This window comes from Vitis vinifera, chromosome 16, assembly GCF_030704535.1.
Source record: "Vitis vinifera cultivar Pinot Noir 40024 chromosome 16, ASM3070453v1".
Lineage (NCBI taxonomy): Eukaryota > Viridiplantae > Streptophyta > Magnoliopsida > Vitales > Vitaceae > Vitis > Vitis vinifera.
Genome location: NC_081820.1, coordinates 26272690 through 26297647, shown reverse-complemented (window position 1 = coordinate 26297647; position 24958 = coordinate 26272690). Strand labels below are relative to the sequence as shown.

Genomic DNA, 24958 nt, shown 5'->3' with positions numbered 1-24958 from the left:
TCACAGTGCAGAATGCCTGATTCCACTACTTCATACCTCTCGTAATTTCTATATATTACACACAAGTCGTACATGAAACAATTGGATAAAAAAAATTAAAAAAAAAATTGTAATAGTCAATCAAAAGTCAACAAATTGAATATTTTTGCAAACATTGAATTTAATTTTAAAAAATGATTTAAAGCCTATTTGACCGTGATTATTAGAAGCGTTTTTAGTCATTTTAACACTTCAAAGATAAAAAAAAATAATTTAAATATCAGAAACACTTCCTATAATCACGGTCAAACACACTCTTAAAGTTGAATTGTGGGTTTTTCTAGAAACATTTCTGGTATAAAAAAACATTTTATCGATATCAAAGTCACAATTTAATATTCACATACTTTTACCTTTCCATGTTCAATGTTTTGGAGTCGAAGACCCAAAATATTTCACAAAATAAAATTATAAATATGAGATAAAAAAATATCTCATATATTATGTTATAGAAAGTGTTTTATAATGTGAAATGGGTATAAAAAAAATTATAAAAGGTATTTTTTATTTAAGAAAAAAAAAGTTCAGACTTCATAAAAGGTCATTTTCCAAGGATTATTTTGACTTCTCCTCCACCAAACCACATTGGCTTCACTCAAGACACCTCTAAAAATTCCCCATCCAATGCATAGGAAATGAACTCCTGATATCCAGGTGAAGGCCTGGCATAGTTGGCCAACATCACTGGAACCCACATTGCTGATGGTGTTTGGGGACCAAGAAAACGGTAGAAAAAAAATCAGAGAAGAAGTAGAGGGCTGAAGATTCCGAACTCAGGAACCCAATGGGATGATCTTCTTTATTCCCTTTTATTAAGAGGAAAAAGGCAACAAAAATATGAAAGAGCAAGAATAACTTAAAAACATGGATATAGAAATCGTCTCAATGTGTACTTTCAGGAGAATGATGTATCCGACTCAAAATTACCGACTCAGACTCATTTGACTCTGGCATCAAAGCCTCACATGCCTTTGGGGAACCATCTGGACAAAAAGAGGGAACACTCATTGCATGACCCGACGCAGCCTGAATTTCATCAACATCATCTGCAGAATGGTTGTCGTCGCTTTTGCTGGCACCCTTCACATCATCACCACCGGCATCAGTCTTGCTAAGACCCTTCACATCATTATCATCGGACGACATGGCTGTGGCCAGAGCTGTTTGAGATGAATTTCCAAGAGATGGGAAGCATCCATCCCCATCCACTGGTTTCTCTGGCTCCTGAGCCATTTCATCCATCACCATAGGTATTGGCCCATCTGCATCCGCTGCCTCTTCAGACTGCACTTCATGGCTGGGAGCAGAGGCTAGCTCCTCATGTATCTCATGACCAGCAACTGCTACAGGTTCCTCTGCCTTTTTCTGAGTGAATGTTTGAATCATCTCCTTTGATGTTTCTTGGTCAGGAGAAGGGACAGGCTCCTCTGCTTTTACCTCATCAGAAAGAGGGACATTTGTTTCTACCATCTCTTGATCAGAAACTGCTGCAATGGGCCTCGTTCTTATCTCTGTACTCTGCTTCTTGTACAGGTCCATGGCTCTCTGCATGCCAACAATCACTTTCAGAAAAACAAATGACATAAATGATTCATCAACTTGCACTCAACTGACAGATTTCATAATCAATTTGAGAAATCCATACTTCACATAATCCACAACTGACCAGTTCAAAAAAACCCAACATAAGAAGAGTTTCTGTCAGCACTGAATCAAGGAAACAGATTCTGTTAAAATTATAAATGTTCTTTCTTCACAAACAAGTAAAAAAAGGATTACACATTGTTAATATACTTGGTTTGCAGGTTGATTAAATATAGGATACAAATACCATGATGTGGTCTCCAACCTAGGCTAAGAGTAAGAAGGAAGGAAAGGATTAAATGATCAACTGATGCTACACAATAAAAATTCTGATTGCATAATAAGAACTCAACTACAGAGTATCCAATATATCTGCACAACTAAGAGCCCATAAAATTTTTTTTTTTTTTTTTTTTTGATAAGTAAACAAGATTGCATTAAAAAAGGCTAGACGCCACAAAGCATACAGGGAGTATCTAAGAGCCCATAAAATAAAAAATGGTTCTCTAACTAAGAGAATAGCTTTGACAACTTTTAACTGAAAACAAATTTTAAAAATTTGTTCGAAGACAAGTTTGGGATGTTTGAGGTGTCTATTGTAGAATATTCTGAGAAAAATTTGATATTATGGAAAATACTTTAAGAAATTTAGCATTATACATAAGCGCACGTTACCTTCATGGAAAATAAACCAAGGCTATATTTATGTGCTAAGGGAAGAAAAAAAATGCTAAGGAAAAATATTTTCTTATGTTTGGTTTCACCATGAAAAAGGAAAAATAAGTGAAATAAGTTTTAAATAGCATACAAAAATATTTTATTAATTTAAAATTTATTTTTTATTTTCCTTCACTTTTTCTTTCCTTTTACTTTTCCTCTCTATTTTCTTTCCCTTGCATTTTCCTTCAAATGTTCTAGGAACCAAGCATATCCCAAAAAAACTTCTTTTGTAATTCAGTCTTCAAATAGAATTTTGTCCCTGAAAACTGTTTAAAAAACTTCTTTTTGGGAACTGTTCTCAAAAACGTTGCCAAACAAACCATAAAATATTCTGTTTTTTCCCTTTATTTTTCTTCAAACTGACTGCTGCAGAAGTGAGTTTCTACCATTTATTTGTTCCTAGGAAAAAAATTTGCTAATTTCAAGTCTACACAATATAAAGCAATCTGAGACAAGACTTCATAGTATAACTAAAGCCTATCATCTTCAACCGTCATGTCAATATACCTTATAAATGGAGTCATTTATTGCAGGAAAAAGAGGACTTGTTGTCAAGGTGTTGAGCTTTAGACCTGCTCTCGCACCATCCTGTCACATTAAAACAAATGAAAATTAATAACTATAACCATATAATTTGAGAGGAAAAAAAAAAGATTTAAGTTTTGCTTAGGACCCCCTACCTCTAATTTTACATGTTTAGAAAGGTCATCATTGGCGGCTGGACCTGCTCTAACACCATCCTGTCACATTTAAAAAAAGATGATTAATAATTATAACTGTATAATTTGAGAGGGAAAAAAAAAAGATTTAAATTTGGCTTAGGACCCTCTACCTCTAATTTTACATGTTTAGAAATGTCTTCATTGGCAGCTGGATTTGCTTTCTTATTCAATAGGCTTGTACACTGATTATACAACTCAGTATGAGCAAGTTCTGTCGAAATGTCAAGTGTAGAAAGATAAGCTAGGCTAAAATGAGTGGCATCATCATCATCAGTTGATGATTGAGACAGTTCAGGCATCTTCTCATTAACAGTGTTAGGTAGAGACCTAGAAGTTTCTTTTGCTGGAGTGCTGTCACTGGACCTTTTTATTTCAACACTTTTTGCCAGAACTCCATGATAGTTACTTTCACTCTGAGACCTCTGCAATGCTGGCCCTGCCAGCAGTTCATCTGCCATGGACTTCACAGGATAATCCTCTTTCTGGGATGTTGAGGACAGCTCTGGATGTGAAGCACCATTTTGTCCCTTCCACATATCTGCACCAAGTTCCCATCCCCGACCATTTGTGGAATGTCTATTCTGGTCCCAGTCAGGTCCCCCATACATCTGAGGTTCATCCCTAAAGACAACATTATTTCCATCCCATCCAGGCAAATGAGAGATACCAGGACCATCCACCATATTCTGCCACCCAAGTGGGCGTAAATGAGCAGGAAACCTATCAGCATCAGGGATATGATAAGGAATCCCAGCATGATTTATTTCCATAGAAGGTCTAACACCAAAAATAGGTGAAGGAAACTGTGGCATCAATGCTTGGAAACCTGCATGAGGTGGCCCATGTTGAAAAGGAATGAAACCATTTGGTACTGGTGAAGACCAGTTTGGGACACCCTTCCAAGCATTTCCGTGCCCTCTTACAACATTGGGCTCACCACCCCTCTTGTAACGGGTGCTTGAGTTAATCCTACTGCCCTCTTCCAGAAAAGGACTCTCAACTCCACCCCTGAAAGCAAGTAATGGAGGAATTAAAGATGGGTTGCTCTGACTGGTTCTATTGTATGCGGGTGAATCTGCTTGCGAAGATTCATCTGCCAGAAGCTTGTCAGAAGTTAAATCCCGACTTAATCTATCCTCATTAACAGAACTCTCTCTTGCATCATTAGAACCTGTGCTCCTACGTCCTGTTTCTTCAATGTCAAGACTCCGCCTCACTCCAGCTCTATTCATGTATCTACTCGTTGTTGATGGAGATCTATCCATCAAGCCCACAGGTGATGCCTTAGAACTTAAAGACCTTTCAACTGATAAGGCACCCAAATTGCTGTCATCCAGTTTAAAGGGTTTCTCAATGGATCGGTACTTGGAAACTCTGTCTTGTGCCCCAGAAGCACCAGTTACCTCTCTCATTGGAGTTGCATGGTCTGTCACAAAATCTTTGTACTTGATATCTTCTTGTTTTATATACCTGTATTGAGAAATATGAAACAAATGGTTACTGGAATCAACTCATTGACAAGAGAATAAGATCACATCACGTATCCACTCATTTTTTTCTAAACCTAAACAAATTAACACATAAATTCAGATTATTGCTTATCTTAATTCACATAAAACCAGATTTTGGATAATCTCATGACCTTTCAATTCTGCACTTTGGAACAACAAAATCAGCATTGAAACAGTGATGCTGTTGCACCAACAGAATGATTCCCATAAATACAATTTCTCAACATGAGATAATTTGAGTCAATGAATGCATGACAGTGGAAAAAATGGTATATACATTGACCAGAAACATGCTCATTAAGCCACCCAAAGAGAAAATGAACTGAGAATCTCTTTTCATTTTACAATAACCAAGTATCTCTTTCTTATCCTCAATGCACTTCACTAATTCTGTTATGTATTAGAAAATAGTAGCACAGCACATGTGATGCATGAATGCATTGACCCAAACAAGTCAGAAAAGCAATCCAAGATAGTGAAACCCTTGTTTGGAAATTGGGAAAGACCTAGTAACCTAATGTAAAATTTAATTTTAAAAGTTCACAGAGGCCAAAATCACATTATAAACATAGAATTTAGGCAGTGAAGACATCAAATTTAAAATTTCTATAAACATCATCTGTAATTCTTTTTTAAAAGGTTGACTGAGGATAAAAAAATAATACAAAGGAATACCTGTTTTCATCCATGACCTGTGAACTGGAGCCAGGGGAGGCCCTTCGGGCTGTAGTATCTACTTGAGCTGGACGTGAATGAGACCTTCCCCTATCAGCATCTGACTCCACTTTACTACTGCTCCATGATTTCTTTTCCATGTCAGAATAGTTACCCTTAGCACTTCTGGATTTAGTAATACTATGCTCCTCATAATCATCAGGAGACTTTTTCTTTCCTCTGTCATCTTTGTACTTGCTACTTCGGTCATCAAGATGTGAACTATGATCACGGTCACGATGACCGTCACGGTCCCAATCTCGGTTTCTGTCTCGCTCTCGTCCCTGGTCTAGGTCTCGGTCCCGGTCCCGGTCCCTATGATGGTCTCGATCTCGTTCCCGATCCCGGTCACGGTCTCTATCACGCTCCCGATCACGGTCTCGCTCCCGATCCCGGTCTCTATCTCGCTCACGATCTCGGTCTCTATCTCGATCTCGCTCCCGATCCCGATCTCGCTCCCGATCCCGATCTCTCTCCCGATCCCGATCTCGCTCCCGCTCCCGATCCCGGTCTCGATCACGATCATGGTCTCGGTCTCGGTCCCGGTCTCTGTCCCAATCTCGATCATAGTCACGCTCTCGCTCCTTCTCATGATCCCGGTCCCTATTTCGGTCTCGATTACGGTCACTGTCGGGAGGCTCAGATTTCTTCTGTTGAATTTCTACAGTCTCCTTGTCATCTCTTAAGTGCTTATCATCCAGCCTGCTAGTACGATCTCTTACAAGGCGCTCATCTCTCTGCTTGTCATCTCTATGCCTGTTGTCCCTGTCCAAGTCTTCTGGGTATTTGTCTGTATACTTCTCATCCTTGTATCTTCCATCAATGGCAGTATCATCCCTGGAGGATAACTGTCTATCACTAAAGTCTCTGATATTGTCTTGATGCTTATCCCAATCACCAGAGCCATCTCTCCTCTTCCTAATTCGTCTCTCAAGTTGATTATCTGGTTCAGGATTTCGCAACTCATCCTGTAAATTCAACTCTGCAACAAGACATGGATCAAGATGTAAACTTGAATTTTAGCATGAAAAGCTAAGATTGCAAAAGCTCTTCCTCATACAGTTTTTTTTATAGGCACCCATCCTCATACAGTACTTCAAACAGAATTCCACAAAGCTTTATAGTCCCATTTCAGAAATATATTAAACCATCCCAATTAATGTGCACACATACACACACAGACAATATGTTGAATCATCTAAATCAAGTGTACATACAAGCACACACAAGTGAAGTATGCTGATTCGTCAAATTAAGTGCACAAAGACACACAGACAAACATAAACATTTTCCTTCTACACCATGTTGAGTACCTCACATCCCATCAAAGGCCACCATCACATCACAATTGCCACTGAAGATTTTTTATCCAAATGAGACACTAATCTAATATCATATTTTTCTTACATAGTCCATAGAACTAGTTCAAACACATTAGAGCAGAAAATTTTACAGGTAATAATCAAGATCAATGCTCCTACTCAAATCAGTCAAAGAAAGTCTGAAGTAGACTTAACAAGCAAACCAGAGACTAGTCATTAATCTAATCCTGATTGACTTAGGAGTACTAAAACGGATATATTAGCAATCTGTGAACCCAAAGTTCAATCTTCCAAAAGTAACTCTTAAGTAAAAGGTATAGCATTCATGTTTTAAAGCTCTCAGAATTCTCCTATGTCGTGATATAAATGATATAGTTATAGCGCCACACTGTTTCATCCTACCCTCAAACTCAACCAAGCTTCACCTGACAATTTGATCTTCAGTCAGTCACAACAGTGAAGGGTTATTGCCAAAACATTAAGAACGAAAGTTGAACTACCATCATGTTCAAAACAAAAGCAACCACTCGTGCAATGAACTGCCATCCATATTCTGGTTTAAAGAAATATGTCAGTATAAATTGTGGTTTCTTCCTAAACTTTAATTGGTTTAAGATGAAAAAATTGACAACAATCATATTTGGTGGCACAACAAAAAAGCAACAATAAGAAACTACTTAAATAACATGTGCAAACTACAAATACAGTAACAAGTAAGGCAACAGAAAGAAACAACACACAATAATGGTATGAAAGTCACGTGTTGAGAAAACTGTTAAAACAAATGATAGAACAATGATGATATAATCAAATGAGCAGTGTGATAAAATGCCAGCGAGATATAATAGACATGATGGATCTTGAATGTAGAACAAGCCAGGATACAAATCGTCAAATCCAAACTGGTGAGACCTTCAAGTGGAAGAAAAGAGCTACACAGACAATCACAAGGTTTGTTGACCAGTGAGGATCTAATTGAAAAACAAACAAGACACTGAATGATGAAGCTAAAACAGATTTTTTTTTTTTTTTTTTTGATAAGTAATGATGAAGCTAAAACAGATTATTGAATTCCAGAAAATTCAAAAAGTTGGTCTAAAACTCATAACCTAACCAGTGTCATGCCTATCTATGACCTGTGCTTCCCATTTACCAACAAGAAAAAAGAACTTGCTATTTTGAAAAAATTGTTGGGTCAATGTACAACTTGATCAGCATAATACCTTTTGCATCATTTTTCTGTTCTGGTTTCAAAAGTTCCACCATACTTAGCTTTTATGAGAGAAGTGTGCTAATGACTCAAACCTCAATATGCTATGGTAACTGCACCTCTGGTATGTAAGCCTCCATATCTAAACATCAAGTAAGCCAATTCTTCCAGAGGTGTGTAAGAGGAAATTCTTCCCAAACCTAGAAAATAGAGGTGATAACTGTATTTAAATCAATGAAAACAAAGTGATTAAGTTGGTGAGACAGTCAATAAAACATTCCCTTTTATGAGTAAATATTTTGTTAGGAAGAAATAGGAGAACAAACCAACTAAAGAAGAGAAATTTCATTGAGATCAAAAGCCCTAAGTGAGCTTCAAACATGGGATCATAAATGGAGAAACCAATGAAGATAAAGAAAAAAAATTGGGGCAAAGTACAAAAGCAGAAAAGGGGGAGCACAGATTTTCACCATTCCCAACCAACCGTACTTGAGTCCAAATCTAAGGAATCAAGGGTGTTGTTGGAATCTTACAACAAGTAACAATTCACATTCCTCTGATTGTGACCAAGAAGTGCTTTCATACAAAAGGGAAAAACACAAAAGGGAAAAAGATTTTTTTTTGATAGGTAAAGGAAAATTTCATTAAAAGCCAAAGAGGCTAAAGAGTATACACGGAGTATACCAGGGAACAAAAGAACAAAAACAACAAGGCAACAAGCCTATCCCTTACTTGGTAGCTAACCAGTTTACAAAATCAATCAAAGAGAAAACTATACCTAGTTTTCAAATAAACCCCGATGTTAAATAAAAATAAAAAATAAATAAATAAATAATGTTTTAAAAAAAAAAATCCTAATAGAATATGTTACCTTAGTTGGCATTTCCTAGATAACAATAGATAAGCATTCAACTCATGCTGTTTAGATAAAACAACACAAATTGACTTGATCTGATACTCTTCCTGGTTCACCAATAACTCACTTTAAGTAATCACATGACTTGCTGGCATGGCATTAATTACTAACTATCAAATTCAGGAGATATGGAGGCACCTAACCCAAGCATAAATTGGTTTTTTTTTTCTTTTTTGATAGGCGATTTGTATTTATTCATCAAAAATGGATAAATTAAATAAATAATACTACAAACCTATTTGATATAGAACTCTCTCATATTCTAGGTCTGAAAGGTTATTTCCTTATCTAACTTTCTTTTCCATAGGAACTTGAACATAGAACATCCTTACAACCAACCCAGTAGACCTCTATTTAACCATGCTCTTCCCCAACACAGAAATAAATATATATTATGTATGAAGAGAGGTGAATTTAATGGGGAAGACAAATATCTCCAGTCCATGCTGCAGAATATATCAAACATGTTTCCAATTGCTCAACCAAAACCCACCTGATAATAACTATGCCACAATGACAAATAACCTGCACCATGTATCTAATATAGCCCACATTTAAGTCTCTCCTATATCACATGCTAAAAGCTAACATAGTTGTTAAAAACTTAAAATACAATGATACGATACATTTTTAATCGAAATCGTATGTATTGTAATTTATATCTTATATTAAGCATATCTATCTATCTATCCATCTACATATATATACGACATAAAATATGTGATATACTAATAATATAATACATACACCTTCAACTATTTTTCATATTTTTTAAGAAAAATCAAATTCTTTTTTTTTTTTTTTTTTGAAAGAATTATTATATTAATTTTTTAAAATGAATGGTAATGTTAAAAATTTATCATAAAAGGGAGTCAAAGAGGTAAAATAATCCTACATTAAAAACTACATTCTTCTTGTCAAAGACAATGTTGGAAGTTAAGTAAATTCATTCTAACAATAAATATTAAGGGATTTTTATTTGAAAATTTTGAATGTTAACATTGAAAATAATGATGATTAATGAAAAAAAAAAATTACATTATAAATTAATTTTTTTATTTTCTTTTTCTTTTCAGTGTGGAAAAAATAATGACAAGCATGAAAAGTAGAAACTTTGGAGAGGACACATAAAGATATATATACCCACAACACATATAAGTAAATATGCCTAGTTATAATTTGGAACTAAAAATCATACCTAAAAGTTCAACAAGTTTATTTTTATGGATTCTATGATAAATCTATGCATTAAATGCATATTTTGTTAAATTGAATTTTCAAAACTCTAGTATTTAATGTTCCCATATACATGACATAATTTAACTCTTTAAATCCTACTATCTTTCACGAAAATGGTTATATATTACTCTATACTTTATACTTCCAATACATATATACATGTTTGCATACTATATATATATATATATAAACTTACGACACACAATATAGAAAAATAAAAAAACGATGCATGATATGTTTTATAAATTAACAACCATGGTTAACCCTGTCACTCACAAAATGACAAAATATATGTGCAAAAGACTAAACTGCTTTTAGAAACTTATACATGCTTGTATCTATGCAAAAAAAAAGCGTTCCTGACTCCTCCTAATCCATTATTGCACAAAAGCCCACTGAACATTCATACTATTAGATTGAACAATGCTACCATTATGATAAATCAATCATTGATACCATCTGTTTAAGCTAGACCACAATTTATCTCCCCTCCACACTCCCACTTCAAATTCTAAAAGTTAACCATATCATCTACTAAAGAACTGATAAATGCTATGGGCAAAATGCTGAACTCCTTATCCACTACTGTAACTATTCTCCTTGAAGAATACCTAAAACATGTTACCAATTCTTCTGAATCCATTCTTACACAAAAAAACACCTGACCATCACACTACTAATTGAAACTATGCCATCATCATGACAAATCCCCCACACCTTCTATTTAAGGCAGGCCCTGTTTAAGACTTGCCGCTACTTTCTCCCCACGCCAAATACCAAAACTTAATATTACAACCCAAAGAAATCACAGAATTCATCGGCAAAAAACTAAACTAATTAATTCAAACTCATTCACTCCTGTAATTGTTCTCTTTTTGTTATATAGGTAAAGGGATGTATATATATATATATATTAGAAAAAGAAGCAAAGTACACCAACGCACACAGGACATATACAAGGAGCACCTACAGCAAGCCCTCCAAAAAGAGCACAGAAAACACCCAGGCCCTCAGCGAGTGGTGGCTCCAACTCACATTGCACATTCTACTCTCAAGTAACACCAGATTGATAGTTGTGAACATCCACAAAACAAATACTACTTAGCAGAAAAATAGTAACTGCAATAATGCATAGCTAACAAACACTCAATTAATATACCTTACCAGTATTTTCAGCCATTTTCCTGGCCACACGCTCTTCCTCCAAACCGCCTGATTTAGACCCCTGCTTCCTACTCCTTTCGCTATCCACACCATCCAATTCCACCACATTTTCACCTAAAGTCTCAATTTTTCCTTCTTTTCCCTTCTTCTCCCTCTCCAGTCCAGCTCCTCTCCCCTCCTTTCGACTCGAATCTCTGTGCTTCGACTCCACCTTCCCACCGCTCTCATCCCTCCTCCTGCTCTTCGAATCCTTTGACTTCTGAGACTCCTCCTCGCCGCCAGTCCACCGATCATTTACGCCGTCGCTAACCCTATCTTTCCGCCGCTTCGACGCACCGGACTCCTCCACAAATTGCCCGTTTAAATCTTTGCTCTCCGGAGACTTCGCGGCGTGCTTCCGCTTCTCGCCGGATGCCGAATCCTTCAAAACCCTAGTGCCACCATCCTCCCTCCCCTTCCGATCCTTCAAACTCGTATCTTTCTCCTTCTCCGAATCCGAGTAATCTCTCGAACTATGCTTGCTCTCTCTGTGAGATTTGTGCCGAGAACTCCGCGGCATATCGAACTCCAAACCTTAACCCTAACCCTAATCTCAAACAACACGAACTCGCCGGAACTGGAAATGGCCGCCGGAGGAAGGAATCGCCGGGGAGGTGAGGTGAATTTACCAAATTGGGATCGAAATAGTGGGAAATTACAGGTAGCCGAAGGATTTGGGGTGGACGGTGAGGAAGAAAATGGGAAGAGTGAGTGAATTTGCAGAGAAAGGGAGAGAGGGAAAATGAGTTGAGTTAAGGCTCGGTTTTTTGTTTATGGAAATTAATGCGACTCGGGGACGACTTGGAGATAAATTCCTCTTTTATGACCAAATTGCCCTTTTCCAATTAATTCTCCTAAATTCATACAAAATCAATATAAACAAATAAATAAATCATCAAATATTTACTTTGATGTTAATTGTCCATTTAATTACTAATAAGACTACCACAATATAAAATAGTTTATGATTGTGCTAAAACCCTTATAACAATCCAATATTATACCCTAATTTATTTTAGATTTTGAAAATATAATTTTTTTTAAATTTAATGGTTTAAGTTCATTTTGATTTTAAGTAGTATTAAGTTATTTTATCGGACATAACCAACATGTTTTATTATTTAAATTAAAATATTAAGTAATTTTAAGTCATTAAGTCAAATTTATCGAACTGCCCATGATAGATAAATATTTTTTATTTTTTATTTTACAATATGAAAATTATTAAAAATAATTTTATAAATATTTTATAAATCCATACTTTTATTTGCCAATGAATTTTTTTCATGTTTCAAAATACAGTTAACCGATATATTAATTAATCGGTTACAATAAATTGGATCAGATTTTACAAATTCTTTTATGAAGTTAGATGTGTACAAATATTGGATTTTGTATTGATGTAGCATACAAATGATTTCGATTTTGAAAATAAATATATCACATGTTATTTTGTTCTTGAAAATAATATAAAATAATTTGTAAGATATATTAATGTTTGATTGTGAAATTTATTTTTGTGTATTTCCTAATTTGTTCAATATGATTTTCTCATCATTAAACGAAAGTTATAGTTCTTTTCATATATATTAAATTATAGCCTAGTTAGGAATATGATTTTTATTTTTATTAATATAATTTCCATATTAATATTTCTCTATATATCCCCTTTTTTTTTCTTTTCTTTTTTTCCTTCTTTTTTCGATAAATTTATGAAACAAAATGTAATTTAATGCCTACTTAAGATTTGGAATATATGACAATGTTGATATAGGTTCTAATTTCCATAATAATATTTGTCAATTTATCTCTAATAATCATCACCTCTATTAGGGGACCAAAAAAGGATGGAGACCAAAAAGACAAATCAGTGATTTGGATTGTGGGTGTGACATGATTAAATTGAATTACATGGTGTTTTGTTTTTTAACTTTAGAGTAAAATTTCTATAGAATGACAAAGACAATAGTATTGAAATGTACTGAATTTTTCATTCATGGATTAATTCCAAAATTTGGTTATTTTTCTAGTTTGGAGTTCTTTTCCTATCTATTTGGCAACTTGAAATGTTTTTGTTTGTTGTTTTTAATTTTTAATGGGCAAAATGTTTTGAGATTTAATACATTTTAGATTCGTTTAATTTTAATTTATTACTTATTTTTAAACAATTTTGTGGATGAATTATCCAAGCAGTATTCTCGGGTTTGGTTCTAAATTTCTGACTTCGTTGATATTCAACTCACAAACGATGAGACCTTATCAACAAACAGGTTTCTTCACAACTTAATCTATTATGTGTGTCCGAAAAAACCATCAGACACATCTTATTGTAGACACATTCATTATTTGAGGAAGCTAGTAAAAAAATACATTATTTTTATCGAATACCAACAAATTTACTTTATGAAAAAATTATGGAATGTCGGGTAATGTTTGTTTTTTGGTTGAATAGGTTCGATTTAGCAATGTTGATCGATGATATTAATATGTTACTTTTATTTGAATGAAAGCAAAAACAAAAACAAAATATTTTGGTTTTTTTCAATAAAAAAACAAACATCACCTAATTCTCTCTTTTATATTTTTTATTTTTAACTTCTACGATACTCAAATATGATTTCTCACTAAAAAACTCAATTTGATTTTTAAAACTTTTATTGATTATTGACTTCAAAATAAATGAAGCCGTCTTGATTTCTTGTTGTCTAATTACAAAATGAAGTTACAATAAATTGATAAATTTTTCAAGAAGAAAAGTGAGTATAACTAATATAGATTTGGGTTTTTTTTTTTTGTTTTTTGTTTTTTTTTTCTTTTTATCTTTTATTTCCAAAAAAACAATTAGATCTAAAAATTTCTTTAGTATTCTTATAAAAAAATTAATTTAAAACAAATCTTTCAAAATTGGAATAGATATTTGATCGCACATAGTTATTATTTTTGTTTGATAACTAATCTATTTTCCAAATAAATAAATAAAATATTACAATTTTTTTTTGTAGATTTCTTGTTCAAAAAATGCAAAAAAAAAAAAAAAAACATTGAAAATCACATAATTTACACCAAAAAGGAATTTACTACGTTTTTTTTTTTTCAAATTTTAAACCCTTATAGTACATTAAAATTGAAATATATCAACTATCAACAATCAACCATTCAAATAAAATTTATCTAATTAGAGGTCCAAAACATGCCTCACACTTGTCTAAATAAACACTTAACAACCAATAATTTTAATTACATTTAAAAACTAAAATGTTAGCATTTCATTTTTTTAATTTCTCAAATTGAAAAAAATTAACCATAACAATTAATCCCACAATTCAATGGTAAATTCAATAAGACATTCATAAAAACAAATAAATTAGTAGTTGATGGGGTTGGTAATCTCAATTGAAACTATAACAAAGTCAAGGTTAAATGATAATAATGTGCTTATTATTCAAGTTCATACTATGGATAACAAGCTTTATCTTTTTTATATTTCGTAAGTCTCATGTAAGAAACAAATTGCAAGATTCATTGGGAAGATGCAAAAAGAGTTTATGAGTATTTCGTAGTTGTTTTTTAAAACAATTATGAAAAACAGTTTTTTAATGTTTTATAAAACAAATATCTGGTTAGAAATCTAAAATGTTTTTAATGTGTTTTTTATATTTAAAATGTTTTTATAAATAATTTTTATATGCAGTACTTTATTTTTAATCATTTTTCATATCAATATAATTATTTTTTAAAATAGCCCTAAAAAAACAAGTGAAAAATAATTAAAACCAACTAAAAAATGTTTATCCCGTGACACCATATTTTTATTTTTAATAATAGAAAATTGTTTTATATTTTATAATTATTAAACATGTTTTCCTATTTTCTTGTTTTAGATAATAGAAAATTATTTTATGAATGTTTTTAAGCTATATAGCGTAAGAAATATCATTGGCCTAAAATTTTTTCATGAAAATTTTTAAGTTTCTATAAAATTGATTTTCAACTTAACCAAAAAAGCCTAACGTGGTGTTTATTTTTTGGTTTAATAGAAAAAATTAAAATATTTGACTTTTTCTATTCAATTAAAAGTCATCTGTTGACTTCATCCAATATAATTAAATGGAACTTATTGATAACAAATTTTCTTTAGTTATATTAGATGATGTCAACAAGTTACTTTTATCCGAATATAAAAAGTTAAATATTTTGTCTTTTTCTATTCAGTAAAAAAATAAATACCACCTAAGTTTAAAAATGTTCTCAAAAAAATTGGTTAAGCCTCCAAGAATTTTATTAGAAATTAGAAGTAGCTCAAAATCTCTCAAAATAGTCATTTTATTTTTATAAGAACACAAGTGAACGTGAAGGTGGACGTATAGATGCTTTGTTTACGGGATTTTGGATATTGGAAGTCCAGTGGACAGTCACCTAGACTACCTCTTGCCCTAGGAATTGATTTTTTAGCCATTGGATGTCATAAGGACATCCACCTAAGCGACTATTTGGCATGTGAATGACGACCAAACTTCCACATCCGTCTTCTCTATATGCTCTAACGACTAATATGTGGATCATCAAGTAGACATCGGTTCTAAGAAATTTACTTCTAACAACTAGTTTGATTTCAAAACCTATTGAACTTGACTTTTAGTGCATTTAAAGTTTAACAAATCCATTAAAATTATATTTATTACCCATTCAACCTTTTTAAGTTCCGACAAATATTTGACATCCAAACTTATCCATTCTCATTAATAAGGATGACAACGACATGGGTTTGGGAAAATCACACTCATTCCAACTGTTTCATTTATTTAAATCAATTCTCATCCTTGCCAACAAAAAGAAAAAAAATTTAAACAGGATGGGAGCGGGTATAAGAAGTTTTCATACTCGGCTCGCCCCATTTATTTACTTATTTTTATATATTTTTTAATTTTTTTACTTTTAAAATATTTAAAATAAACACAATTTATATATAAACACAATTTATAAATAAATAATATAATTGCACTCCAGAAACTCACTCTCTAGGGGGTGGAGAAATACTTTTTTGTTAATGCAAAGGTCCATTAGAACTTAGAAATTCAATAATACAAGGCATTGAAGAGCTTTAGTTGAGAAAACTCTTAAGATAGTGACAAGATAGAGGGAGTAGACATAGACGTTATTAAATCCTTACAAATTGTTGTATGTAATATCTCTTCATTTCTTATTCCTCATTTTTTTTTTATATTTGCATAATTTCACTAATATTCTACTCATTGCATATATATGATTGAAAAAAAGGATAATTTTATCATCATCTGATTCAACGCCTCATTAATGTACTTTGATGTTAAATTAGTTATATCATTAAAATATTAAAAAAAATTATATCTTCATACACTCAAATATTTTTATTTTATTTTTAATTATAAAATAAAAAATATTTTAAAAATTATTCAAATTTTATGTACTCACCGATTAAATATAATATATAAAATAGTAAAAAATAATAGGACAATACCTAAATGATATATCTTTGATAAAAAAATATATTCAATACTAATTAATTTTAGATAGCCGTTTAAAATATGTATTTTATAAACTCGTTCTTAGTTTGTGGCTTTTTTCATACAAAACACCCTTTCCCTAAAATATTTTAATATTATATTTTTAATTAATTTAAATTAAATTTGAATTTTATAAATGTTGACCATGTTTCCATTTTATTTCCAATAGGGTGCACCGAGACATATTTTTCAGTCTTACAGGGCCTTCGGTCAGTCTCTTTCTTAAAAACACAATCATAAGATCCTTTTTCCCCTGACACACCAAAATCTCCAATTACCCTTCACAACAGCCAATAATTTCAATCCACGTCATTAAATTAGTCAAGAGCTTTGACTGTTTGACTCAATCTTTTTGCCCGTCACACAAAACTCAAACACAGCCGGTGTCTTTAACACAAAGATTTTTGCAGAGGCGGACGTGGACATGTGAAAAACCCATGGGGAAACGCTTCCGCCATTCTCTCGCACGCTTCTCTCACACGCTTCCTCTCTATAAACACCTCTCGTTTTCTTCTTTTCTTCGTTTCATTTTCTATTCGAATCTCTTCAATATCTGGTGAGTCTCTGAATTTTTCGTTTTCGGATTTCTAACTTCTCATTTCCGTTTGGCTGTCCAGAAAACGGTGGAAAATAAGTTGTGATCTTAGTTCTTTGATTTTCTTGATCCATTTAATGTTTTTAATGGTCTTCGCTGAGCTGAGCATATTTCGCTATTTGGATCGGCTACAATTGAAATAGCGGACAACATGAAAACTCGAATTGAAACTTCCTGTTTCCGTTTGGTTTCTAAGAAACCGATGGAAGATAAGTTAGAACCTCTTTTGAAAATTTGGTTCATTATTTGTTTTGTCCTCTGTAAATGGAGGAAATTTAGTTTGAGTTGAGCCTAATTCAGACTACTAGCCTGGATTTTCATATCAGAATCTAAACGGCTGAGGAAATATCGGGGAAAAAGGAGATTGGCTGAGCTATGACTTCTTATTGTAAATTTTTACTTGGAACGACGGAAATTGATCATAATTTTACTTGTTTAATTCTACTTATCCGATTTTATTGATTTATTTTATGTTGTCATGGTCTTGGCAGAGTTGAACATAGCTCAAACTATTTGGATTGATCAAATTTGAATAGCGGAAAACATGGAGACTCCATTTTTAAAAATTTTTATTGTCAGAAACCAATCGGCTGAGGAAATGTAGGGGGAAAAGGAGATCTTCTCCGCATGTTTGGTGGCTGAATTGTGACTTCTTATTCAATGTTTTACTTCTCATTTCCACTTGATTGCTGAGAAAACTAAGAAATGGATTATATTTCTTTAACATTTTATTCTTTTAAGCTCCGCATAATTCAAACAAGTTCTAAGATTGTATTTTCTTTTTGTTCTTTTGTTTCACCATGCTCGGTATAATTCAACAAATTGACTCGGTTGATTTGTAATAGCAGAAAACACAAAGTTTGTGTTTTCTAAGTATGCTTTCTTGGCAACCAAACAGATGAAGAAATGCAGGGGATAAAAGGAGATTTAAACTTTTGAGGTTTAGGTTTCATTTTTGGAGACATGAGAAAGCTAAGAGTTTTCACTCGTCTGAGTCTAACTCAACAGAAGAATATTATTTATATTTTTCATTCTCTTTTCTCCCTTGTTTCTCTCAGCTAGTAAACAGATGAGGATGAGGAAGCATGTAAGATGTTAGTATTTTGAGTGCTTGATCTTTCAGTCCTCTGCTACCTGGGACAACTAAATCCTACACTCAACCAAACCTAATTAGGCTTGTTTGAGTTGAATTTCAGAGTCAAACTACAGGAAACATATGATTTGGTTGTTTTGTTTCTTGTTCTTTTTCTTTCTTTCAGCCACTGTTTCAGTGATCAAATGGTGGACTATGCTTTGAATATGTTACAACTGGAGACTGAAATAGCAAAAAATGCTAGATTTAGATTATCTTATCTTATTTTTATAATTTCCTTTTTGTTCCATGGAAAATAAACAGAGGTAACTGAAGAGGCAGATGAAACTCGACTAGATTGTTGTTTTTTTAATGTTTAGAGCTCAAATCAATGGCTTTATGTGGGACTGGATTGAAATTGAGTTTGGAAAGCGTTGGAGTAGGGTATTATAGTAAAAATTCATCAACAAGACTGCTCAGATCTTCAGGTACTTCCTTGAACCAAAGGAAGCACAGTTCATTACAGCAGAAATGCTGGAGAGTAAGGTGTTCGTTGTCAAGAAAATCCACATTGCCAATGGAATCAGAAGATAATGTTCAAAGTGTTAGTTCAGTCTTGGTAGAGGAAGAATTGGAGCATGTTATTAAATTCAAGATCTCTGATTTTAAAATCAGTGATCGCGTTAGTGTTGGCCTTGGAGGACGGGTATGTAAAACTTTAAAGTGTGTAGATATGGTTAGTTCTAGGGATTATTTTAATTTTTTTAATGATCTAATTTGTTTGAACATTATTGTAGGCAGATGAGGTAGTTTTTGAAGCCACAGTGAAAGATTCACAAAGGTTAGTTCAAATTATTGTTTAATTTAGATAGGGCACATTTGAATGTGGCATGGATATTTTGTTGTTCCATTTTGTTTTTCATATCATTCTAAGGTAGAAATCGATAATCTATAATCGAGCTTATAAACAATGATAGGTATTTCATAAATGATTATAACATGTTAAGACATTGTGGGTCCATTTGATGGTGGAAATGAAAATGAATTTTTGAAAAATGTTCTCATTTTTGGAAATGAAAAAAGGGAACATGTTTGATTTTTTTTTTCTTTTCATTGCTTTTAACTGTTAAAAAGTACTTGCAAATATGAAAAATATCATTTTGACATCTTCTAAAATGATCCATTTTTAGGAAATGTTTTTAAAAACATGTCCCTAGGCACGTCCTGTGTCATTTGTATCCTTTTTTTCTGAAATAGAAAACAATTCTCTTTCCCACTACCAAATAGCCCCTGCTTATTTCATGAAACCATGTAACACCATTAGCTTGGTGGATTATTCCCATGATCTTTTGTTGGTCCATTATGGCTTATGGAATTTGAATTTGAAACTTTATGTAAAATATGAGGGAACCTTCAAATTCTAAGTGACATCCAAAAACACTTATAAAATGTTGCTGAAGAGATTAAAGCTTAATGTTTGGAATCATGGACTTGCAGCCCTCTGAATGACACAAGGGTTGTGCTTAGGCAACTCATAAGTGCTCAAGCTAAGCGTAGAGGGAAACGTGCCATAGAGGTTTGTAAATAGTACATTTCATGTTAAAGATTTATGCTGATCTGGTTATTTTTTGTAGATTTCTTTCACTCATATATCTCTATTGAAATGTGCTACAGGTATTAAAGAGGCTAGTACGTCGTAGACTGATGTACCATTCATACTCCATGCAAGTTCATGGCTATGTCCCTTCACCAATGATTGGGGATGGTGGCTCATTTACCCTGGTTCACGGGGTAGGTCCCTCTCTTAGTAAGACTAATTCTTATGCTTCCACTCATGTAGTCACAGCGCAAAGATGGTGGGCAATCAAGGGGTTTGGCATGACCAGAATCTTTCTGGGTTGAAACATGGTGTGATTGGATGATCAAACATATCATTTTGTTGTTCTACAAAGAATTTGTGGATCTGCCTTGTTTAATATATTTCATAACTTGGTTGGTCAACAAGATTCATTAAACCAGGGATTTTTTAAATAACAGGGCGGTCCTATCTCTGTGCATTCATAGACAGGGATTTCTTCTAGTCCGTGTTATTTTTGTCTCTTCTTAAGCCTTCTTATTTTCCAGGATATCACTGGGTACATCTGTGAGAAATAGTTTAATATTTTTACATTTTATTCCTTCTGCAGTATCATGGTAGTTTTTCTTTAAGGCATTGGCTTCAACTTTCGGATTGGCTTCCAACCTTAGAAGCCACTCTTGCACTGGATGAGGAGTCTGTTAGGAGAGTGGGAGATGACACAGTTGGAGGACCTGCTGTGTCTCGACAACTGCGTCTTATACGAATTTTGATGAGGGATCTATTGATTGGAGTATGTTTTTTAACTTTACAAGACCATAACTGCTTGGTATTTGCTATGCAGAAATTGACGGAGCAATAATGCCTCTGTTGTTTATCCACCTCAGGTTAATTACTTGCACAGCCATGGACTTGCCCATACAGAGCTAAGGCTAGAGAATGTGCATATTTGTCCGGTGGATAGACATATTAAAGTAAGTATGGTTTTTGTTCTTTATCATATCCAAAATTGATATACCTATTTTCTACGTATAGCATATTAGCATGTTCTTTATGCATGGGGTTTAATAGTGTTAGGAAGCATTGGTACTCAACATGGCCACAAATTTTTCTGAGCAGTGTCATATTTAGGACTTATTGTCTTACAGCTCTGATGAAGGTGATCCCATAGTTTAATTGAATCATGCTTCATGTGGAAACATGATGCCGCAAATTTATTCCAACTTCCCTCCTGTGAAAGATTTATACAAACTAACAAAATTTCCAGTAGATGGCATCAAGAGAATACTAGAACTAGGATTACGACTTTTTACAATGCCCAGGAGTTGTGTGCTGTAAGCCTGTCTTGGCATATGTCTGAGGGTTTGGATTGGTTGGACTGTACATATCTAAAATTCACCATATCAGGTAGGGATACTTGGAAATGCTGCTGATTTTTATGAGAGCAGTCAGAATAGTAGCACCCTGGACAGCAACATGGAGAGACGACAAATGATGATAGCATTTGACATGAGGTATGGTGTGTAAAAACAAACTGTGATGAGATCTAAATGTGTTTTATGATATTAGATGGCTATTTTCCGGACCTCATTCTGTTTCTTTATTGATGCAAGATGTGTTGGCTTCATGATGGCAAAAATGGTGTTGCGGGAACTGATGGATCCTACAATCTTTGCAAAGTTCAAATCATTCCTCACCAAGGTATTATATGCCAAGCCTTCTAATCATTCCCCTGACAAATGATGCTGCTGGAACCAACAGATCCTTCCATCTTTGTTATATGTATTTTATGTCATATGTTAAACTCACCATAAAGTCATTGTCACTCATTTGACCAGTTGTACAGCTTCCAAGCACTTTGAAAACCCTCAATATATCAGTCGCAGCAGACATTAAATTTCTGCCTAGATTTCCATGGCAAAATTTGTTATGTCTATATTGACGAGAAAAGGCTTGTTTGATGGATTGATGGTCATATGTGACAAAAATTCAGTTTTAAGGAAATTTCCTTTTGTTTATAATACTAATCTCCTGTTTACTTGTGAGTCTAGGGAAATGATCCTTCGTGCTTGCGGGAGTTTTTGTTGCAAATCCTCAATAGGAATTCCTCATCCGGAAATGCTGGGCTGCAGGTTAGTATATGTTCCAAAAATACAAATCATAGCAGTTTTGGTGCTCCCGCCTTGAGTGAAGATCTAGTGACATCCCTCCTTTTGTGCAGATACTAGATAGGAATTGGGGTGCAGGTTGGAATCTTCTATCTTCACTGCTTGCCACTAAATCTTCAAAGAGAATAAGGTATCCTATCAGTTACATATTAAAGTTAGAAACTTCATTTTCAGCATTGATTTGGTAACCAACAATTGCCAAATAAGTTTCTGGTACATTCTAAAAAAAGAAACAACAATTATATAGAATGGATTTGCTGGTGAGGCAAATCCTGGGTGATATGCCCCATCCCATCCTCTACTTAACACCATAAATATCAACTAGGCTCAAACTTAGGACCTCGGTTCCTTGTTAGAGGTCACACTACCGTTGAGCTAGAGAGCTCGGGGCCTTTATGTGGCCATTTATGCTTGTGCTAATTTTGAAGATTTAGACACAATGCATATGTTTAGTCATGATATATGGTTATCTTCTTACATTCCAGCTTCTTATGATATTGAAAGATTGTTATCTGGATCAATGACAAAACAATATTGCTATATTTAGTTTTAGGAAAGTATCAAGGAAAAAAAAAATGTTAGGACTATAAGAACAAAAAAAAAATGATAAGAAAAATGATTTTCTTGTATTTAGTTTTACTATTGAAAATGCAAAAAATAAAAAAATAAAAAATATAATTAAAATTATTTAGAAATTTATACTTTTTTAAATCATTTAATCTTTATATAAAAAAATAATAAGTTACATGAGTTTGAAATAGTATACAAAAATAATTTATTATTTTTAAAATTATTTTTTATTTTCCATCATTTTTTTCTTTTTCGTCTTTATTTTTTTCCCTTGCATTCTCCCTTAAATTTTATGGTAACCTCACTCTACTTGTGGTTAAAATTAGAAAGACTTCAATGAGCATTCAGATCACTGAAAAAGTATATATATATATAAGAAATGAATTCTGTATTTTTAATATTAATTTATGTATTTGTTTTCCTAACCAAGGTGATTAGAGAATTGCATTTAGGTGAAAGAAGTGGTGAACCATATATTCTAATCCTTGCTTAACTGCTTAACAGTTGTTTAGACGCTTTAAGACACCCATTTCTGTGTGGACCAAGATGGCGAGTCAGCCCATCCATGGATATTATCAGATGGGGTCTTGGTTCTACAGCAGTTAGAATTTCGGAGGAATACATTTATCGCCTACCCCAGGTATTTCTGTCATTTCTATTCCAAAAACCAAAGTATATTTTCTGCTTCTATTTTCATCTCTTGTTAAAAATAGATGGGAGCTCTTCCCCCTTTGATTCTACCTACATCGCCTGGAAAACTCAAACTGATTTATAAGGCAATTGATTCCATAAAAATGGTTTTTTTTTGTCTGAAATGTTTCATTTGGAAATATTTTTATAGAGAATTATCATTGTGTGAATATTAATAATGTTAAATAAAATTTTATTTTAGATCATGATTCCATTTAACATTTTTAGAGAAAATACTTTTATTAAGAATATTTTGAATAAAAATACCATCAAACATACTTTAAAAACTTTTGGAAGTTCAAGAGATTGTTTGGTACTTTAAAAGTGGTTTTTTTTTTTTTTTTAAAAAAAAGAAAATTATTGAACACCTAACTTTTTGTAAGAAATGGTTTCATAATATTATAAAGAATTTCTAACCTTTCCAAAATGACTTCGGATTTAAAGGAGTGTTTCTCTTATCCTTGAATCAGTTTTGGATTAATCGGGTCTTTTTAAGAGTGAAAGCTTAAAGGTGTCCAAAAAATACGAGTTGCCCTAAATAAAAGTAAAATTATATTTATTAGCTGATGTGCCGAAGTCCGTAAAAAATGTCTTGTCCATTCTATTTCTGCGATACGAGTTTTACTGATTCTGGTATTTATATTTTTTTTTCCATGTTTTAGCGGACTAGGCTGGCGCATTTCATCGAATTAATGGAGATGCTGAATCCTTACTCAAAACCAAGGGTAATTCATCATCTCTTATTTCCCATCCCCGATTTCCTTTCTACCTTGATCTATTCTAATTCCCATTCTCGTTCTCAACGCACAGAATTGGCTGGAATTGCTGCCCGGAAAATGGCGGTTACTATACTCTACTGGGCGGCACATAGGTCTCACCCTCCGCCAGCCTTCCGCTCGAGTCCTCATCGGCGATGTCCACCTAACCGTCTCACGAACATCAACCCTCAACACCAACCTCTCGTTGACTTCAGACATCGGTTTCACAGTCATGGTAAACCAAAATTGGCCCCATGACAAGTCAGGGACGACTGGCAAACTGCAAGTGAATGCCATGTTCAGATTAACAGCCGGGAGACGACTGTATCTCAAGGAAGATAAAACCACAGGAAAGTTCCCTTCCCCCTCATCAACTTCCCAAAATTCTGTAATCCGAAAATTCTCAGGTAGGAAATGGAGGAAAGCAATCCCCTTTAAGGAGTTCCCGTCGACTCTCCCAGTGGCCAAATTCACCCCACATGACGTTGAGCTGACAATGAGTCTCGATGACCCATTGAGTACCAACGTCGACATTGCCAAAACCGTAGTCCGAGAAGTTAGGACACAAGTCCCACCCGAAATCTTTGATCTGTCGAAGATTGTTTGCGGAACGTATTTAGACCCCAGGCTGCTGGTCCTTCGTGGGGTGAGTGGATCAGCACTCCTCTTCACAAGGTCTTGTGAATGAAAAAAGCGCTGTAGATAAAAGATTCATTCTGTTTATTGGTTCCGTTGTACCATTTGATTTTGTATAATCTCTGCTAATAAAAAATTTCTGATTGTTTCTAGGGAAAATTGACAGAGTT

The 24958-nt window shown here is 33.7% G+C and overlaps 2 protein-coding genes across 5 annotated transcripts; one reads left to right on the top strand and one right to left on the bottom strand.

Annotated features, from left to right (window-relative positions):
- Positions 1–790: 790 nt before the first annotated feature.
- On the bottom strand, positions 791–11996 carry LOC100265790 (uncharacterized). 2 transcript variants are annotated; one of them, XM_010664675.3, is made up of 6 exons: positions 11142–11996; positions 5252–6272; positions 3176–4535; positions 3024–3083; positions 2851–2931; positions 791–1584 (listed from the first exon to the last, which is right to left on the bottom strand). In XM_010664675.3, exons 1-6 carry the CDS (start codon positions 11698–11700, stop codon positions 922–924), a joined length of 3744 nt encoding a protein of 1247 aa, XP_010662977.1. In that variant the 5' UTR covers positions 11701–11996; the 3' UTR covers positions 791–921. The 2 variants fall into 2 exon arrangements, with proteins under 2 accessions (XP_010662977.1, XP_010662980.1); XM_010664678.3 differs by lacking the exon at positions 11142–11996 and adding an exon at positions 7836–7982.
- Positions 11997–17134: 5138 nt separating this feature from the next.
- Positions 17135–24947, top strand: LOC100248606 (probable plastid-lipid-associated protein 14, chloroplastic). 3 transcript variants are annotated; one of them, XM_010664680.3, is made up of 14 exons: positions 17135–17279; positions 18715–19096; positions 19188–19231; positions 19888–19966; positions 20065–20181; positions 20577–20759; positions 20854–20940; positions 21374–21480; positions 21580–21667; positions 22018–22098; positions 22188–22264; positions 23209–23344; positions 24057–24119; positions 24205–24947. In XM_010664680.3, the coding sequence occupies exons 2-14, from the start codon at positions 18782–18784 to the stop codon at positions 24838–24840; spliced, it is 2013 nt and encodes a 670-aa protein (XP_010662982.1). In that variant the 5' UTR covers positions 17135–17279; positions 18715–18781; the 3' UTR covers positions 24841–24947. The 3 variants fall into 3 exon arrangements, with proteins under 3 accessions (XP_010662982.1, XP_010662983.1, XP_059589843.1); XM_010664681.2 differs by having other exon boundaries at positions 17136–17279; positions 17810–19096; XM_059733860.1 differs by having other exon boundaries at positions 17136–19096.
- The last annotated feature ends 11 nt before the right edge of the window (positions 24948–24958 follow it).

Excerpts from the sequence above, each read along its gene's own strand:
- LOC100248606 (XM_010664680.3), top strand. The coding sequence starts at position 18,782 with ATGGCTTTATGTGGGACTGGATTGAAATTGAGTTTGGAAAGCGTTGGA. Across the intron at positions 20,182-20,576 it reads CATTTACCCTGGTTCACGGG|TATCATGGTAGTTTTTCTTT; the intron begins GTAGGTCCCTCT and ends TTCCTTCTGCAG. Across the intron at positions 21,668-22,017 it reads TCAAATCATTCCTCACCAAG|GGAAATGATCCTTCGTGCTT; the intron begins GTATTATATGCC and ends TTGTGAGTCTAG.
- LOC100265790 (XM_010664675.3), bottom strand. The coding sequence starts at position 11,700 with ATGCCGCGGAGTTCTCGGCACAAATCTCACAGAGAGAGCAAGCATAGT. Across the intron at positions 6,273-11,141 it reads GAAAATGGCTGAAAATACTG|AGTTGAATTTACAGGATGAG; the intron begins GTAAGGTATATT and ends GTCTTGTTGCAG. Across the intron at positions 1,585-2,850 it reads TAAATGACTCCATTTATAAG|AGAGCCATGGACCTGTACAA; the intron begins GTATATTGACAT and ends GTTGGCATGCAG.